At 38.3% G+C, this 20,442-nt stretch overlaps 1 protein-coding gene across 1 annotated transcript; it reads right to left on the reverse strand.

Moving 5' to 3' along the window:
• Nucleotides 1-566: 566 nt before the first annotated feature.
• On the reverse strand, nt 567-1,745 carry LOC142376587 (histone H1.8-like). Its single transcript, XM_075459992.1, has 5 exons — nt 1,661-1,745; nt 1,324-1,580; nt 1,122-1,230; nt 976-1,025; nt 567-740 (listed from the first exon to the last, which is right to left on the reverse strand). The coding sequence occupies exons 1-5, from the start codon at nt 1,743-1,745 to the stop codon at nt 567-569; spliced, it is 675 nt and encodes a 224-aa protein (XP_075316107.1).
• Nucleotides 1,746-20,442: the final 18,697 nt, after the last annotated feature.

Consider the following 20,442-nt stretch of genomic DNA (forward strand, 5'->3'; position numbering starts at 1 on the left):
AGATATGAAGCTCTGTCATTAAGAGCTTTATATGTGAGAAGAATCTGAAATTCTATTCTGAATTTAACAGGGAGTCAATGAAGAGAAGCTTAAACTGGAGAAATATGATCTCTCCTGTTAGTTCTCTTCAGAACTCAGCTGAAGGCTTTTCAGAGTGTGGGGCAGTCCAATCTTGATTTAAAAAAAAAAAAAAAAAAAAAGCAGTTTTTCCTGCACCACTGAGACAAGATGTTCCTGATTTTAACAATTAAAAGTCCGAGAAACCTGTTTTATCGTGCGTGTGGGCAGAGCTGCACGACTATGACGTCCAGCGCATGCCCCAACATCCGCACATCACGGTCCCGCATACAGCTTTCTAGTTCATTTTGCATTTAACACCCTGAGATGGGAGAACAATTTAAAAAAAAAAAAAATAAATTCCCCAGGTTGTGCTTCCTCTCACACCACTGATCAATTCTGCAGTATAGATTGCTACAAATATGAAGACACAAGAACTTCAAAAACATAAGATTTTATTGCAAATTGACAATATAAGAACTACAGAATATAAGAGCTAATTAAGAACATTACATCTCCTCAGTCTTCTTCCCTCGTTTTCGCGTTGCTTTAGTGGCAGGGGCCTCATTTTCTGCTTTGGCAGCCTTACTCTGGGCTGCCTTTCCGGTTTTTGCCCCTTTGACAGTCTTTACCGCTTTAGTTTTGGTTGGCTTAGAACTTCCTTCCTTTTTGGGAGGCTTGTCCTAGAATAAAATAAACACCTGCATTATTCAGAGCTGTAGTTCTGTAGGACTCTGCAAATCCTGGACACAACAGTTAAAGATATCAATAGCTAACCCATTCCAATGAAGTTTGAATGTTTACAGTTTAGAAGTTAAAAAAAAAAAAAAAAAAAAGTTTCTCTAGCCTCATGACAGGAATAGTTCTTGGAAATATCCTCAGACACCTCATCTTAAACCACTCTTTTGCTTTCCTAACCTCCGAGGGCTTTGGCTCTCCATTTGCAGGGGGTTTCTTCTTTGTGGTACCTAAAAAAATAAAAATAAACCCACAAGATATTAATGCAGGCACGTGAGAGATGACACTGTACAGGCCAACTAGTCGTTTCAATGGTTTATTCAGACCTGCTTTTTTGGGCTTCTCGTCTCCATCCTTGGCTGCTTTAGGAGCCGTTTGCTCGTTGGGGTCCACGTTCTCAGCTTTCGACTTCAACTCTTTGGCTTTCGGTGCAAGCTTAACCCGGAGGGCGACATGAAAAAATAAAAATAAATAAAGAGTTCAGCTTCAACAGTTTGCATGCAGCCGCGTGTGTATTTGGCATCTCACCCTGAACTTCCCCGTCGCGCCTGTGGCGACGCTGGCATTGGCAGGCCTCACCAGCGTGCCGCTTTCTATGCCCTTTTTCAGACAATTGCGGACCAAATGCGTCAACCTCACCAAATCCACCGAAGGGTATTTTTCTTTAATGTAACTCCGTATCGCTTGGGATGAAACCCCTTTGCGTGAGTCGAGGGCCTGAAGCGCCTCTTTCACCATGACCGCTGTGGAGGGATGAGCTGAGAGTTTGCGCAGCGCCGCAGCCCCTGTACAGGGAGGGGCAGAGTTAACCCAGGAATGATAGACATTTCAGAAACATTTTAAAACTAGCCGTTTGCAAACCGACCTGACTTTTTCTCAGCTGTCTCTTTCTGAGGTGCCTCGCTTGTTGTCGGCTCGGGAAGAACCGCGGCTGTTTTTTTGGGAGGCATTCTGTGCAAAATGAACAGCAGGGTAAATGAAGTGTAAAAGCGTCGTTACTTTCGCCTGGTGTCTGCGTCTTTATGCGGTTTCACTCCGGTAAAATGGGACCAGGTGAACCACATCGCATCACGAGCAGCTGATTAGTCCGCGCGGATTAAGGACAGCAGTGATCTTTAAAGAAATATGTCATCTCCTGCTGGGCCCCTTTGAATGCACAGCATTAAAAAGATACTACAGCATATTGGATCAGTGGTTGAGACTGCTAAAAGGAGGGCTAAAGAAAATACATCAAGCTAAAGTAGTGATATTAGAACTTTGTTCTAGTTTTCGAAGTCTCAAGAGGAAAAGGGACTTTTGACTTAATTCATTCAGATGTACAAATATTGAAAGCTTACCAGCAGAACAGATGTTTATGTGGCATATTTATACATATATATATGTATGATGTAATTTCTGACTTCCGTTTCAGTTGCTTGCTGTGGTTTTTCAGTGAACATACTCTGAGAACAAAATGTACTGTCAGGCATAAAACTGTAAGGATTTCAATAAGGTTGAGTATTCAGAGCCACCTGTTGTCATCCTAATTTTCTGATAAACTTCCGATGCACCACCAAAACAAACAAACAAACAAACAAAGGCAAGGCAAGGCAATTTTATTTATAGAGCACAATTCATACACAGGGCAATTCAAAGTGCTTTACAGCTACATAAAATCACAAGAAGGCAATAAAACCATTAAAAAGGAATAAAAAAATAAAAGAAAGAAATTAAAAAAAGAAAGAATATTTAAAACCCATTAAAATAATCATTAAGTAATTGAAAGTGAAAAGTGCAGATAAAATACTTTCAGGTGTCATATGCACAGCTAAACAGAAATGTTTTCAGCCTGGATTTAAACATTGTCAGAGTTGAGGCCTGTCTCACATCTTCTGGAAGACTGTTCCAGATTTTAGGGGCACAAAACTGAAACGCAGCCTCACCTCACCAAACACAATCAGCCGGACAAACCAAAGCCCCTGACCAAATGATCTGGGGTTGCCTCAGCTTGTCAGGTCCAGGTAAGGCAGTGTTTGACGTACAAAAAAAGGAAGTTATCTGACTGCCTGAATGCGCATGTGAGTGACCAAGTTTCTTCCATCAATAGATCCTGATGGTGTCGAGATTCAATGGGCTCAGATTGTGAAAGAGTCATTCAGAGAGCTTGTGACATCCTTTCCAAGTTTTATTGATTGGAAATTAATGTTGGCCAGGCAGTTGGCCATCTATTCATCTTATTATATACAACTAGCTCATTTTTATTTGAAAATTGACATTAATAGTAGCCCTCCTATCTTTAACTTTAGATTGTTGAAATGTCATTTTAAGTTACTGATTAGATATGTTTTGTATGTGTTTTCCTGTCACTTTCCCTCTTTGTTTCACCCTGTTTAATGAGCACAGTACACGATCATTGTACTGTTTTCCGTATTTCCATTTTCCATTGGCCAACATAAATGGTGTGATGTCAGGTTAGCACCGTGAGAGGATGCACTTTCCCCCAAACCGTGATCTCCTACTGACCCCGGCCGTAAATTTTAGCATCTATCCTTGACCAGTTTTATCTTGCCACGCCTCAACCAAATAATTCTGGCGTGTGAATAGCGAGTGACACAGAAAGAAAAAAAAAGTGATGACTGGATAACACAGAATTAGAAAAAAACTGAAACAGTTGTGTGGTGGTCTGAAACTGGAGTCCAGTAGTTGAAGACGGAGCTCATTAGACGTGCCGTCATCTTTCTTTCCTTCCTCTTTAAGAGAACTTGGTGGTTCACAGTAAAGACTTGATAACGATCTTTGCTTCATTTGGAAATGCTTAAAATATCATCAATGGTTGTTCAGATCTAAAGAGTGAAATATCTTCTGCTTCCTGTTGGGGTGCTAGTTTAGAGGATGCTTCTGTTGGCTAAAATTATCACTAAAAACAAATTACTTTCCTGGTTGTATGGGTTGAAGGACTTGTTAGAATTTCAATGTAGACTTCTGCTCAGATGATTTGTGCATGGAGTTGGCCTGGTGATCATTACCATCAAGGGCACACTAATAAATCTGAATCTGAAATCTAAAGGTTAAGTTCAAATGGCAGAAAGATGATTCACAGAATAGGAGTGATAGACACACCTACTTTATATGTACAAAGAAAGAATAACCAGTGAAAACCACCAAAAAAAAAAAAGAATCACATTATTGCAATGAAAATGTGAAATGTTCAAGTTGAACAGAAAAATGAGGAGTTTCACACAAACAAGCACACACGAAGTGATGTCACCGTCTGTGAAGTTTGTGTGTCCGGTGAACAACACCAAAGAAAAAGAAATGATGAACTCATTGAGATGTGTGATGGTGGCTTCTATTTATTACTGGGTTTTTGGGGTCTGTATGTGTGATTCACCTCTGTTGCTTGCTGTGGTTTTCCTGTGATCAAGCGCTCCAAAAATCCAAAAGTGTGTTAAAGTCCAGTGGGTGAAAACTCACATAGAGGCGACTTTTCTGAGTGGACAGTCTTCATCCCCATCATGGCTGTACGCCTGGTCCTTGTTGTCCCAATGGGGGAGTTAACCCTTTTCCAGATGTTTTTTTTGTTATTAATGTGCACCATTACAAATAAATGAATGTCCCTTTAGATTTATTTGAAGTTTTTCTCTGGTTTTATGTTGATTTGTGCTTGCGCTGTGACTGTTTCCTGCTTTTCTCTTTGTTTTGTTTTGTTGAGAAATGGCAGAATGGGGTCAAAACACACTAAATCAAAAGAGGCTAATTGAACATGCACAAATGTCGACTGCTGGATAACACACTTGACATGTGGAATTTAATTTAAATCTGTCTACATTTTTTTTTCTCTTCAATTTCCAGCAAGCGTTTCTACTCAAGAAACTCTAGTGCAAGTTCAATTTCTGCCATGTGGAGCTTGTGGCTCTGTATCACTCATTCCTATGTGCTGTTCATTTGATCAGCGATTTTGAAAATGGTAGCAATCTCTTTTTCTTTACTTCAAAATGAAATTGTTCATAAGGAATGTTATTAATGCAACGGTTTTGTACTGATCCTCTTTCTTTCTCAGGATTTCCAGCTCTTCTTCAGCCTAAACTGACAGTGAATCCAGCTGCGATCACAGAGACAGACTCAGTCACACTGAGCTGTCAGCCTCCATCTTCTGTTTCTGTGTCTCAGTGCTTTTTCTACACTGTGAAAGGAGGAACTCAGAAATCCTCCTCCTGTCTGCAGACACTGACAGCAGCTGAGCTGAGGATTTCACATCAGACTTCGCCTGCTAAGGTTGAAGTGAGATGTTTTTACACTCTTCATACAGCGACGTGTCCTACATCACCATAGGTTAGTAACTGCTTTTTTTCTGTCTTCTAGAGGGAGAAGTTGTTGATTCAGCATTTTATAGTTTTGTCAATTTGACTAAACTTTATTCAGAAAGGTAACACGCACATATACTCACCTGAGATGATACAAAGTACTGACATTATGTTCAGTATGTTAAATGTTCAGTGTAAATCACCATTACAGAGTTGCACCATTAAAGACTTCAGTAAATGTGGGGAGTGTGTCAAATGCTTGCTACGTTCCTTGAACATGCAGAATACATGATGACACACTGGCACTTTATGTTTTTGCTGGTCAAAAGCCACGACTGAGTGTTCAACAACATGAACCTGATGTTATATTCATTTGCTCTCTGCCTGGATCTGTGAAACATGATACAACATGTAACCTGTACTTTGGAGAGGCAAGACGTCCAGTCCGAACATTAACAGCCAGGGAGATTAGGAGCTCCAAAAAGTATCCCTGGATCTGCCAGTTCTTTCTCCCAGTTGATGATATCCTCAAACATCTACTGTTAGTTCAACAAAAGGATGCCAGCTGTGACTACAGTTTGGAAAATAAACTGAACTCTTTGTCTCCTCGTAGTGATCCACGCAGCTTGGCTGGTGAGTCAAAAATACAAATTTACCAAAGAAAACACTTTCTTTGAAATGATTGAATGTGGCTCATATAAAATGCCACAGATCGTTTGCACTGACTCTGACATCACAAAGAATGCTTCCACATTTCAATCTCTCTTTTGAAGTCTTTGACACTGAATCAAGTAAACGGGAGAAATGAAAACAGGAGCTATGCTGGTTTGTTCTTGGGCACAACCACACTTTGATCTTAATGTCTTCATGCTAACATGTTGATGTTTAGCATTTACCACGCTGAGTATAGTACGTGATTATTGGCATGCAGTAAACATACAGTACAGCTAATGCTGTAGAGAATTTAATTCATTCTGCAGGCACTTTAGCATTAATCAAAGTACTGGACAAAATAAAGCTGATCTGATTACTCATCTTTGTTCAAAACATAAAGTAACCAAGTTTATCAATCCAATGAGCCATTTCAATCCCCAGTGAGCATCATGGTTCCAGAGGTTGTCAGATCAACTGAGATAAGAGAAATCTTTTATCTTTATTATCATCATGGAGTGAGTGTGAGCATGTGTGGTTGTTATTCTCATTTGTCTCTGTGTGGCCCTGTGTGGCGACCTGTCCAGGGTGAACCCCGCCTCTCGCCCAATGGCGGCTGAGATAGGCTCCAGCTCCCCGCAACCCTGAATTGGATTAAGCGGGGATAGAAAATGGATGGATGGATGGATGGATCCTCTTAATTTTTAGTTTACAGACATTCTTTGCTCTCTTATGTAATGTAATGTTTACCCCCCTTTTTTTATTTGTGTACAGAACACAAATAACACACCAAGAAGCAGCAGGTTGGGCTGCAGCAGATGTTTGGTGTTAAATCAGGGAATAAACTGTCTTTTTAAAATCTTTTAAAATTTCCCCTTTATTTTCATTATCAACCAACAACTCAGTGAATCTAAGAGATTAATTTTTAAATGTTTTTTCGTCTTTTCACTTCCTTCGATGATAAAGACGTATTGCTTACAAATTCTTTTATTTTCTTGTTTCCTTTCAGAAAAAAAGCCATCTTCATTGGTAAATCAAAATGTTTGTCTCTCAGTTTCATTCACTGCAATGATCAACACTGTGCACAAATATCATATTTAACTTTTACTTTCTGATTTTTTTGACCAACATTAAACTTGTGATTTGTTTTAGATGGAGGGAGCTACATGGTAAGTTTCACTCCCCCCTTTATCTAACAGTTTTCCTTCTTACAGTAAAAATCCTTTTTCAATGAGACAGTCCTCACTCTTCCTTCCGTCTAACATCTTATCAAATCATTTACAGGCTGATTATGATGAAACCTACAGTATTGTTACCTATGAGTGCATCACTGGTGAGATGACTCTGAATATTGTTTTAAGAAGTTTGCAACAGGTCAAAGTAATTATTTTGTGATCATGACAACTCTAATAGATATGGAGCATCGCGTTAGTTCTGGCAGACCACGTAGTCAACGCGCCCTTTGCCTATTGGCTGACGCCGACCCAACCCTTATGGCTGTCCACAAACCAACTGCGCTTATGGGTAATCAGCTGCTGCTCGCAATTGGATGCTGGCATTTGGGGCGCTTCATTTAAACTTGGTTTGCTGTCACTGCTCTTTTTGCTCTCTGCTTGCACCCACCACCTCCCCTGCTCCACCGACTTCTCATTGCCAACAATGTCATACTGTTGTCATTGTTGCTTGCTCTGTTCTAGGGGGTTTGTTGCCTTTACAGCAAATGAAAGGCACTCCACCTGAGGATGCTGCTGTTCCCTGTCTTGGCTTCCATGGAGCTCATGGGAAAGTCGGGAACTTCCTCCGAACAGAGCCATACCGCCAAACATAATTGTATGCATTCAGAATAAGCTTCTGAAATTTATTTCTGTTTCTCGTCTCGTTTTGACGAGAGTGGTTCTGACAGAAAAGTATTTAGCATTATTTATGTTTTGAGCTCAAGTCACAGATCTGTTATGTTGCTGTACCTGAATACATGATGTATCTTTCTTATGAGAGAGCTGAGAGGGAGCTGTGGTTGAGAGTTTTACCTTAGAGATGCATGTGTTGCTAAGTGATGAAGAAGACTTGTCGATCAGTGGAGGAGTGACTGTGAGGGACACTGACCAGATTATATTCTGATCAGCCACTAGGTGGGGCAAGTTCTGTTAAAATGCTGTAAATGCTTGGATCAAACATGTATAACCCTGCAAATACAAGAACAAAATGTGATCTCTGTCATTTGAAATTCATGCCGAACACAGTTAATGAATGAGTTTTTCTTTTTCACAGAGTGAAAACAGCTGCATCAGACGTTCAACATGCAGAGCTCCAAACTCACTTTGACTTACAAGTGCTTGTCTTGTCTTTTACCTTCAGCTTTGCTTTGTATGAGTTCATTTCTCAGATATGTTCAACATGGGTTGAAATACTTTTTTAAATGTATATATATACTTCAATATTGAATAATAAAATGCAGATTTAGTTAAAAAAATAACTTTGACACAAGTTAGTGGATAAATGAAAAAGTTAAAATGAGAATCTTGTGATGAGGGCAACATTTTTAAGTAAACGCTGTTAAATAAAGCAGAATGTGCACATGCAAAGAATGAGTGTGCAAGGGTTTTACGTTCATATACGTGCGAGCAGGAACAAAGCTGTTGCATGAAAAAACAAAACCACAGAAACAGAAGTAACAAACAGACTTTTCTGTAGAAAAAAGATAAACCTGCATGTGATTAAAATAAAATGTTTGCACTTGACAATTTCATCTGTTGTTGTTTGTGGTCTTTACGTGTGAGTTAGTTTTGACGCTCACTGTGGTTTTCCTGTAATTGTTTTCCGTTAAAAGAAAAATCTACCCCCGTGTAGTCAGACACTCTCTCACATCTCTTCACTAAAGCGTTCTGGACAGTTTAAGACTTCCTCATCATGGCTGCACGACTCTTGTTTGTCATCTTCATGTGTGAGTTAAACCTTGTCTTCCCATCTGTCTAGGTACCTGACTTATAGCACTTACTCTAGCACTAGTTTTGCTCTTAGCTGTTTGGTTTTGAAAGGAAATGCACTTATGATTTCTTGTGACCTGAAGTTCTTTTGCCTACCGATGTTGAACGCACTTATTGTAAGTCGCTTTGGATAAAAGCGTCTGCAAAATGACCGTAATGTAATGTAATGTACAGACTTTCTCATTGTTATCGTGTGACTTTACTAATGAATGTAGGTTCTCGTTTGAAAACGTGAAAATGTTCTGTCTGACCTCTTAGAGTTTTTAAAAAAATCTCAGTTAGTGCTGAGAGCAGATAAAGTCATTGTAGTGGGTCACTTTAACATTCATGTGAATTTCCCCATTTATTCAATGTTAGACTCAACTGGCTTTTTTCAAGATGTACACAGACCTGCTCCTCACTCTCTTCATCATACCATTGATCTTGTTCTAACAGAAGACGCTGAAAGTTTAACACCAACTCTTAACCTTTCAGTTTAAATTAGTTTAATATGCAGCATCTGAGAATATTTTTTTTAATTACAGGTCTCTCTCAGAAAAGGCTGTAACTTGTAGACTGCTCACCCTCCAGTAATGCACTGAGCACTTTTTCCAAGTATATTCATTTGACATTTATTTGGTCATTGACTTATGTTTCTCCCTTTTCTTCCTCGGTAGTTATCCAAAGGCCTGGTGTTATGCTGCTGTTTGTCCCTTATTTTCTGTCTTCTTAATTCCTAACCGGTTGCAGCAGATTGGTGCTTTTCCTGTGTCTGGTTCTGCGGAAAGTTTCTTCCTGTTAAAAGGAAGTTTTCCTCTCCAATGTGGCCTCATGTATATTGAGAACAGTGGATTGAATTGAAGAGATCTGATAGAAAATGTAGTTTTTTCTAAACTAGGCACATTTTCATGAATTGGCATAATAGGCATATAAATATTTTAGATTTTAATTTTATTTGGATTATAATGAACTTTATTGTTTAAGTACCTTTATAGGACTTTTGCTTGGAATCTGCATTATATAAATAAACTGAATTAAACTAATCTGATTGATGACAAAATGTAGTTTTATGTTCTGAACTGATGATTTTATGTTAGATGTTCTTACTGTATTATTGAGCTGTGCATTTAGTTATTTAATGAGATGCTGCAGTGTGGATTCAAAACTAGTTTCCCCATTGAGACAAAGTACATCCTGATTTTTAGTCTGAATCCTTATTGTCATAAGTAATTATTAAAATGTCTGTGTTAATTTAGTAAAAGTTTAATATATATTAACATAATTTTATTTCCAGCAGGTTGTTTGCATGAGATTCAAGCACGAGGTCAGTCTCTGACTTTATGTTTTTACTGGATGATTTGTTTTGATCTGTTATAATCATCCAATTTGACCAATAATTTAAAAAATGAACTGATAACAATATTAATTATTTACTTCTAAATTAAATCCCAATTGCTCATTAGGAATGTTCATCATAACGCAACAGTTTTGTACTGTACTTTTCCTGTGTTGGTATATGTTATCATATGAGTCTTCTGGTCTGAGGAGTTGTTAATTCAGGATTTTATAGTGTTATCAGTGTGACTAAACTTTATTTAGAATTGCTTTATGATATTGTGATCAAGATAATTCAAAAGACTGAAATTATGCTAAATATATTTAAATATTCAGTGTAAATCATGATTACAGAGTTGTACCATAAAGACTTTAGTAAATGTGGGGAGTGTGTCAAAGTTTTGTTGTACTACAGTATCAGCACTTGATGGCTCATGGGCACTTTATGTTTTTGCAGGTCAAAAGCCAGAACTGATTGTTAATCCAGGTGAAGCTGATGTTATCTTCGTTTGCTTACTGCCTGGATCTGTGAAACATGATACAACATGTAACCTGTACTTTGGAGAGGAAAGAAGTCCAGTCCGAACATTAACAGCCAGGGAGAGTAGGAACTCAAAAAAGTATCCCTGGATCTGCCAGTTCTTTCTTCCAGTTGATGATATCCTCAAACGTGTACTGTTAGTTCAACAAAAGGATGCCAGCTGTGACTACAGTTTGGAAAATAAACTGAACTCTTTGTCTCCTCGTAGTGATCCACGCAGCTTGGCTGGTGAGTCAAAAATACAAATTTACCAAAGAAAACCCTTTCTTTGAAATGATTGAATGTGGCTCATATAAAATGCCACAGATTGTTTGCACTGACTCTGACATCACAAAGAATGCTTCCACATTTCAATCTCTCTTTTGAAGTCTTTGACACGGTGAATCAAGTGAACGGGAGAAATGAAAACAGGAGCTATGCTGGTTTGTTCTTGGGCACAACCACACTTTGATCTTAATGTCTTCATGCTAACATGTTGATGTTTAGCATTTACCACGCTGAGTATAGTACGTGAATATTGGCATGCAGTAAACATACAGTACAGCTAATGCTGTAGAGAATTTAATTCATTCTGCAGGCACTTTATCATTAATCAAGTTTGAATCGATCAATCCAATGAGCCATTTCAATCCCCAGTGAGCATCATGGTTCAAGAGGTTGTCAGATCAACTAAAATAAGATGAGATAAATCTTTATTATCATTGTCACTTTTAACAAAAGAACAACAAAATTGAAGGTGCAGTCGATTCAGTGTGAAGCACTAGAGGTAAAAAGATAGAAACAAAAAAACTTTATGTAAAATAACACAAAGTTTTTGTCTCAGGACGTATTGCACATTTCTAAAGGAAATAAAGTGATTATTCACAAAAAATTCTATTACTTTTGATGTTGAAGATCATTTGGAGAATGCCCAAAGTGATGTAGATTCATCATGTTGGGATGATGAATGTTGATACAAAATTGAATTTGGATCCACAAATAATTTTAATTTGTTGTGAATCAACTGACTAAAAATCGCTAAAAAGGGTTGCTGGGGTTTAGTTTTGAATGGTTTTGTGTGTAATTTATTGGATAGATGGATAATTCCAAATGGTTATATAATTGTAAACAATTGATTTCCTTTTATTATAGATTATGTGAAGGGTGTATCAAACTCAGCAGTTACCATGAGAACAGGTAAGTTATAGTAAGACATGTCAAACATCTCAATAATGATCCAGATCATCATCCTCTCTATGAGAAAGATGTGTGTGTGTGTGTGTGTGTGTGTGTTTGTGCAGCAAAGTCGACTGTGAGCAAGTTCAGTTTCTTCACTCCCACTGCTTCTGTGAACCTGAAACCAGGTAACAAAATAACACAATGATTCATTTCTATAACATAGAACCTGGAAAAAATTGCAGCTTTCCAAATACTGACAGTCTGGACCAAATTATTCTCTCTCTGCCTGCAAGTGACTGAAAAACATGAAACTTAACACCTAAACCCATCTTCTTCTATTAACAGTGTCCCACAGGCCACAGAATACAGACACACTGACAACTGTTTCAACCACAGGTAGGAACTACAAAACATTTCAATTAATATTCAAAACATAATGCACCTCATTTATTATTTTGAAAGTTGTGTGTGTAGAAAGTGTTTTTTTAAATAGTTGAACAGATACAACAATATTCAAGCTCCAACAACAGCTAGTTTAATGGAAAACTGCATTAAAATGTGTTAGTAACAATGTAAAACAGACTGTCCTTTATTGTTTACTGGATCGGCTACATGAATCAAAAGCCAGCATGAACGATGAAATAAGCTAATAAGATATTTAAACTTACACATGAGGATGATGAGCAACAGGAACTCAGCCATGATGAAGCTGAACAATGTGAATGTCCTGAACACACCACACTGTCTGTCTGACTACTGTGACTTTAACCTGCATTAAGTGTGAGAACTGTCTCTCAGGAAAACCTTCTGATGAGAAGTGAGTCGGGGCAACTGGCCACAGAGACACACACAGACACACACACTTGTTGTCACGTAGTTTATGAAACCATCAGCGCATATATGTGTCATATTTAGATCAAATCTGCCACAGAGTGGATCAACTGGCTCAGAACGGTTTCTTCATTGTTTCTGTTGCTCTCTTGTTGTTTACTGATAAATATGGTATCACATACCTCAAAAGCACAAATAATTGTCTGACTGACTGAACACACCACAACAGTCTGTCAGACTACTTTGAATTTAACCTATACTAAGTTCCTGATCGTACTCTCAGGAAAATCACAGCATCAGAAGTGAGTCTGACCAATTAGCCACATTATCTCAAATACCTAAAATACACTTGCTGTTATGCCATTTATAAAACCATAAGCGCATATAGATACCCGCCAAATCTTGCAGTTTAGAAATCACTCAGACACACAGAGAGAGATGATGGAGACGGTTTAATGTGAGTGAATCTGTTCCTGTGATCACTGTCGTTCCACCGTCAGTTTAAGCTGGCAAAGAGCTGAAAGTTCAGAGGTATTTTAGTTTAATCTGAAAATTAACAGTCATGATGAGCTAATAATGGTGACTGAAAACAGAGTGAAAAACTGACTCTTCAAAAAAGCCAATTTAAGCGGTGGCAACAAAAAACAAACTCAAGGGACCGTGTGCTTTCATCTTGTGAAAGGAAAAAGATGCAAAAGAAATATCTGCCTGATAATGAGAGAAGCTGAGACATTAAACTCAAACATGAGGATGATGAGCAGCATGCGTCCGGCCACGATGAAACTGAACAATATAAACTACACTGCTGTCTGACTCTTTTCCCCTTCACTTACATTCAGCTACATTTCATAAAACCTGCTCTCAGGAAAGCCTCAGTGTATTTTCAGCTGACATATATAGATGAACTCTACCACGGTGCTGACCATCCTCACAGCAGTTTATGAGTTTCTTCATCATCTCTGGTGCTCTAAGGTTATATACATACTGTGTGAAGTGTTATTGGTCAAAATCACAAAAATATTCAGACGATAAATGATCAAATTTATCATTTTGTATTAAAAACAAATCTGCATCACCAGCTGAATGCACGCAGTTTCCTGTGGCAACACAACATATTCATTACCTCCGCCAAGGAGGTTATGTGATCGCCCGAGTTTGTCTGTTGCTTTGTCTGGATGTTCGTCTGTTCGTGCTGCAATCTTGCGACCTGCCACAAGGTGGCGCGACCTCAAGGTGCCAAAGCCAAACAGAGCCAAAGCCAGACAGAATGCATAGTGCGCGGATTGAATGCATATTGCGTGGATTTGCTGTAATTAGCACAACAAAAGATTGCAACGGCAAGCCAGTGTGCATAACTGCATATAGCGTAATAATAACGGCGAACACTGCTTCCCGACAAAACATTACAATAATAATAATAATATTAATAATAATTAATAACGGCGAACACTGCTGTTCAATAATGAATAGGGAGAAGGGAATGCCTCTTCTGCTGACAGCGCCAAACAACAAGTAGCCCACATCAGGAACGTATGTCCATACATGGCTCGCTATCCACAGGTAGAGTGCATTTCTAGTTTGGTAATATTTTAGCCCTGTTGTTGTGTTTTTAATCCTAAAAAAGAATGTTTTGCAGATGAAAAGTATCCCTTCAGCTGATGATCTGTGTCACTCATGCAGAATATCATTCGGATGAAAAACAGTGAAAGGGTGGTGCTTATTAAACCTGGTTAAGATATTAAAACTAGAGCGCCCTCCAGAGCATGTTGTATGTCCAGCATGTTACCACGGTGATCCAGTCAGGTTAAAGCAGCACCGCCTTCATGACATAAAAAACTCTGGTGAAATACAGATGAGTAAAGTCACATGGTTTGAGGAAGGAAGGACGATTATCCCTTGCAGAATGACACAGTCTTAACAGGACTAAGAGTGTTCTCAAGGGAAAGGACAGCAAACGTGTAACTGCAAACCTAACAAAGTAGGAACTAGTAAACCACCTTCTTTCTCTGACTCATTGTTACGTGCTTTGTCATCAAAGAATACGAGAAGGATCCAACGCACTGTACGTGTGCAAAGATACACTGTCTCAGCTTCACCCAATGCGACTCATTCACCAAAATTTGGGGTCTTTCAACGTGGCCTCAGCACGGAGGAAACTGAGGGCCAAGACTGCTGCTAATAGTAATTGCATAGAACAGAGAACCAGAGTAATATCTACGCAGAGGTTTTAAATGGAGACTATCTGCGCCCCACAAAAAGCATTCTGCATTGAGTATGCTGTGTATTGTGGGAAAACTGAGGGTGGTGTGCTGTCTGTTTCGCAGTGCTGATGAGGGGGGGGGGGGTAAATAATGTCTGTAAGAACACACTGACACTAAAAGGCACATATGCTCACACCATCAGGAAATGGATGTATTGTGACCCTTTTTAAAAGTGTCTGGTGTTTCTTCGCAGGGTCTGTTTTACTACTGATGTTTTTTGACTAAATGTTACAGGTTACGACGTCTCTCAGTTTGTGCTCTGTGAAGGCGATGTAACTGTGCCGGTGGTGCATCTACTCAGTCTATCTGCTGGGTGTGTCAAATCTAGGGCTGTCAATAAAACAAAATTTTATTCTGATTCATCACATACATTTGCATATTTAATCGTGATTAATCACAATTCTAAGTGCTTGAATAAAAGTAAAACAGAGGGTCCCTTATTGCTAACGTGTGAGCGGATCAGCAGAGTGCCCGGACTTTTTTGAATGAGGCAAACTAAACAACAACTTCATCCTAACAACAGCTTTTAAACTCCCCACAGTTCAGTCAGATGTGAAGAAGCCTTTCTGATGGGAAGTGAAACGTCTTTGAGAACCAAGAAAATAGAAAAGAAGACGAATCAAGAGCATTTAGGATTATCTGGACTTGGATGACTGAAAAATCAACAGATTAATCACGTTTTAATCTTAGATGTTTCTATTTTGTAGTCTGTTTGAAAAAAATAACACTCAGTTGTACTCAGTCCAAATGAACCAGCCAAGAATTCCAACATGGAAAAAAAAGAGGATGCAGCTCAGGAATGTGTCCAGATAGATATAATTAAATTACTCTTAATCAATTAGGCTTGTGACCAGAATCAGCTCCTCATCACCCTCTGGCTTTAGGATGTGCACTTAAAGGAACAGTTACTAACAATTACTGACATCCAGAGGTCAAGCTGCGATGGCAACATCCCAACTTAGATCTCAAATTCTGTCCACCTACTACCCAGCAACATATTGCATCACTGTCAGCGGGCTATATTACCTGTTGAAGAGAAAACAGGAAACTTTGACAAAGTCACTATTCCTCTTCATGTTTTTGCTCCTTTGAGGAAGATTCACGCAGTTGCCTGCTCATGCTTTACGTAATAAGATCCTAACATATGAGATCCTCCTTTTCTCATAGGTATCCTTTTAAACTTCTTATAAAACAGCATCAACAATCACTTTCCTTCCTTTTCATCACTAAGCATTACTCCTCTTCTACGTGCATTTTATGGAAATGTGGACATTCTCCCATGCAGAAGAACCCAGAGCACTAATAGCAAAAATTGATTCCTTCTAACGTAGTAAAATAACAGTTATATTATACAACTATTACAAAATACAACTATTATAAACAACAAATATATGAGCAAACCTCTAAGTAACAAATAGAGACTGTTTGTAATGTCATAATCAATTTTCTTACAGATCTTTGTTACACCTATGCTTTACTGATGAGGAGATCTTTGTCCTTCATGAAACTAATTTACATTAATTTACATATCATCTAATAATATTACATTTCAAAAAGTTAAACATTAAAGATCCAGTGACGTAGTCAGATGTTGTAGTCCAATTTACAGCCAACAGGATACACCTCCCCCAACCATCGTCAAACACACATACACCACAAAACAACAGTGCCAGTAAAAAAAAAAATAGGCAGTTTTTGGTTTGTCCCATCAAGGCTACTGTAGTAACACGGAGACGCAACAAAGCAAAGCGGCAAGGAGGGCGCCAGTTGTAGCTTTGGATAGAAGATGCTTCAAAGTAACAAAAATAATGTTCTTATTTTCAAAAGATTCTAAATATATGGAAACAGAGTTATAAATATATTAGATTTTTTATAATAGATCACTAGAAATTAATTGGTAAAAAAAAAGGTACAGTTTTACCCTTTGAACTGATCTCCTACAGAATACAGTTTATAGGAAACTGAACTACTTGTTGCTCAAATATTCAGCTGAACAAGTTTCTGTCATCTGTGAAGGAGGTTTACATGGAGGGCAGGATTTCTGAGACTTACATGCCATTAAGTCACTGTTTTACCTTATTCTTTATCAATAAAAATTAGGAGAAAAGAAAGAGTGTAGGAAAACAAATCAATTTCATCCAGAAATTCCTTCATACACTTTGCAGACAAAGTAGTGGCAGTGACACTTTTTTACTTGAATGTGTGAAGTTTGCCAGGCTGGTTCTGGCATTATGATGTACACTTCTTTGACAAATTCAAATAAAAAAAGGGTGTCAGGATTTGTGAGGAAACGGATGCGGACTTTCCAAAAACAAGGGTTTAGTTTATTAAACAAAAACAAAGTGTCAACATAAAACGCGGCAGAGCCGGAGAAAAACGTAGCTATAAACAAAACAAAAAGAACATGGCATGGAATAAATACTTAACTTTCCAAAAACGTGGAAATCATGGGATGCAGGAATCTTGGCATGGGTTTACAAACTTGACATTCAACAAAGATCCGGCAAACTGACGGGAGGCAGGAAACTAAATAGGGAGTGAGAGTGATTGGAGAGTGAGTGCAGCTGAGGGAAAAAACACAGGTGAAGTGAGTGAACTAATAAACAGAGTGCAGGGAAACTAAGGCAAAACTAAACATGGACCGAAAACAAAAGCATAACCTAAACATGAAAACTAAAAACGAGTCCCTGGGCGTGACACAGATCAACTAAAATAAGATGAGATAAATCTTTATTATCATTGTCACTTTTAACAAAAGAACAACAAAATTGAAGGTGCAGTAGATTCAGTGTGAGGCACGAGAGGTAAAAAGATAGAAACAAAAAACTTTATGTAAAATAACACAAAGTTTTTGTCTCAGGACGTATTGCACATTTCTAAAGGAAATAAAGTGATTATTCAAAAAAAATTCTATTACTTTTGATGTTGAAGATCATTTGGAGAATGCCCAAAGTGATGTAGATTCATCATGTTGGGATGATGAATGTTGATACAAAATTGAATTTGGATGCACAAATAATTTTAGTTTGTTGTGAATCAACTGACTAAAAATCGCTAAAAAGGGTTGCTGGGGTTTAGTTTTGAATGGTTTTGTGTGTAATTTATTGGATAGATAGATAATTCCAAATGGTTATTTAATTGTAAACAATTGATTTCCTTTTATTATAGATTATGTGAAGGGTGTATCAAACTCAGCAGTTACCATGAGAACAGGTAAGTTATAGTAAGACATGTCAAACACCTCAATAATGATCCAGATCATCATCCTCTCTATGAGAAAGTTGTGTGTGTGTGTGTGTGTGTGTGTGTGTTTGTGCAGCAAAGTCGACTGTGAGCAAGTTCAGTTTCTTCACTCCCACTGCTTCTGTGAACCTGAAACCAGGTAACAAAATAACACAACGAGTCATTTTTATAACATAGAACCTGGAAAAAATTGCAGCTTTCCAAATACTGACAGTCTGGACCAAATTATTCTCTCTCTGCCTGCAAGTGACTGAAAAACATGAAACTTAACACCTAAACCCATCTTCTTCTATTAACAGTGTCCCACAGGCCACAGAATACAGACACACTGACAACTGTTTCAACCACAGGTAGGAACTACAAAACATTTCAATTAATATTCAAAACATAATGCACCTTATTTATTATTTTGAAAGTTGTGTGTGTAGAAAGTGTTTTTTAAATAGTTGAACAGATACAACAATATTCAAGCTCCAACAACGGCTAGTTTAATGGAAAACTGCATTAAAATGTGTTAGTAACAATGTAAAACAGACTGTCCTTTATTGTTTACTGGATCGGCTACATGAATCAAAAGCCAGCATGAACGATGAAATAAGCTAATAAGATATTTAAACTTACACATGAGGATGATGAGCAACAGGAACTCAGCCATGATGAAGCTGAACAATGTGAATGTCCTGAACACACCACACTGTCTGTCTGACTACTGTGACTTTAACCTGCATTAAGTGTGAGAACTGACTCTCAGGAAAACCTTCTGATGAGAAGTGAGTCGGGGCAACTGGCCACAGAAACACACACAGACACACACACTTGTTGTCACGTAGTTTATGAAACCATCAGCGCATATATGTGTCATATTTAGATCAAATCTGCCACAGAGTTGATCAACTGGCTCAGAACGGTTTCTTCATTGTTTCTGTTGCTCTCTTGTTGTTTAGTGATAAATATGGTATCACAAACCTCAAAAGCACAAATAATTGTCTGACTGACTGAACACACCACAACAGTCTGTCAGACTACTTTGACTTTAACCTATACTAAGTTCCTGATCGTACTCTCAGGAAAATCACAGCATCAGAAGTGAGTCTGACCAATTAGCCACATTATCTCAAATACCTAAAATACACTTGCTGTTATGCCATTTATAAAACCATAAGCGCATATAGATGCCCGCCAAATCTTGCAGTTTAGAAATCACTCAGACACACAGAGAGAGATGATGGAGACGGTTTAATGTGAGTGAATCTGTTCCTGTGATCACTGTCGTTCCACCATCAGTTTAAGCTGGCAAAGAGCTGAAAGTTCAGAGGTATTTTAGTTTAATCTGAAAATTAACAGTCATGATGAGCTAATAATGGTGACTGAAAACAGAGTGAAAAACTGACTCTTCAAAAAAGCCAGTTTAAGCGGTGGCAACAAAATACAAACTCAAGGGACCGTGTGCTTTCATCTTGTGAAAGGAAAAAGATGCAAAATACATATCTGCCTGATAATGAGAGAAGCTGAGACATTAAACTCAAACATGAGGATGATGAGCAGCATGCGTCCGGCCACGATGAAACTGAACAATATATAAACTACACTGCTGTCTGACTCTTTTCCCCTTCACTTACATTCAGCTACATTTCATAAAACCTGCTCTCAGGAAAGCCTCAGTTTATTTTCAGCTGACATATATAGATGAACTCTACCACGGTGCTGACCATCCTCACAGCAGTTTATGAGTTTCTTCATCATCTCTGGTGCTCTAAGGTTATATACATACTGTGTGAAGTGTTATTGGTCAAAATCACAAAAATATTCAGACGATAAATGATCAAATTTATCATTTTGTATTAAAAACAAATCTGCATCACCAGCTGAATGCACGCAGTTTCCTGTGGCAACACAACATATTCATTTGGTGCTATTTTAGCCCTGTTGTTGTGTTTTTAATCCTAAAAAAGAATGTTTTGCAGATGAAAAGTATCCCTTCAGCTGATGATCTGTGTCACTCATGCAGAATATCATTCGGATGAAAAACAGTGAAAGGGTGGTGCTTATTAAACCTGGTTAAGATATTAAAACTAGAGCGCCCTCCAGAGCATGTTGTATGTCCAGCATGTTACCACGGTGATCCAGTCAGGTTAAAGCAGCACCACCTTCATGACATAAAAAACTCTGGTGAAATACAGATGAGTAAAGTCACATGGTTTGAGGAAGGAAGGACGATTATCCCTTGCAGAATGACACAGTCTTAACAGGACTAAGAGTGTTCTCAAGGGAAAGGACAGCAAACGTGCAACTGCAAACCTAACAAAGTAGGAACTAGTAAACCACCTTCTTCCTCTGACTCATTGTTACATGCTTTGTCATCAAAGAATACAAGAAGGATC

The sequence above is a fragment of the Odontesthes bonariensis genome, chromosome 3 (assembly GCF_027942865.1).
Source record: "Odontesthes bonariensis isolate fOdoBon6 chromosome 3, fOdoBon6.hap1, whole genome shotgun sequence".
NCBI lineage: Eukaryota > Metazoa > Chordata > Actinopteri > Atheriniformes > Atherinopsidae > Odontesthes > Odontesthes bonariensis.

What these genes read in the sequence shown, in the direction of transcription:
- LOC142376587 (XM_075459992.1), bottom strand. Translation starts at nt 1,745, where the DNA reads ATGCCTCCCAAAAAAACAGCCGCGGTTCTTCCCGAGCCGACAACAAGC. An exon ending in GACAGCTGAGAAAAAGTCAG is followed by an intron (nt 1,581 to 1,660) that starts GTCGGTTTGCAA and finishes CTCCCTGTACAG; the next exon opens with GGGCTGCGGCGCTGCGCAAA. An exon ending in CGAGAAGCCCAAAAAAGCAG is followed by an intron (nt 1,026 to 1,121) that starts GTCTGAATAAAC and finishes TTATTTTTTTAG; the next exon opens with GTACCACAAAGAAGAAACCC.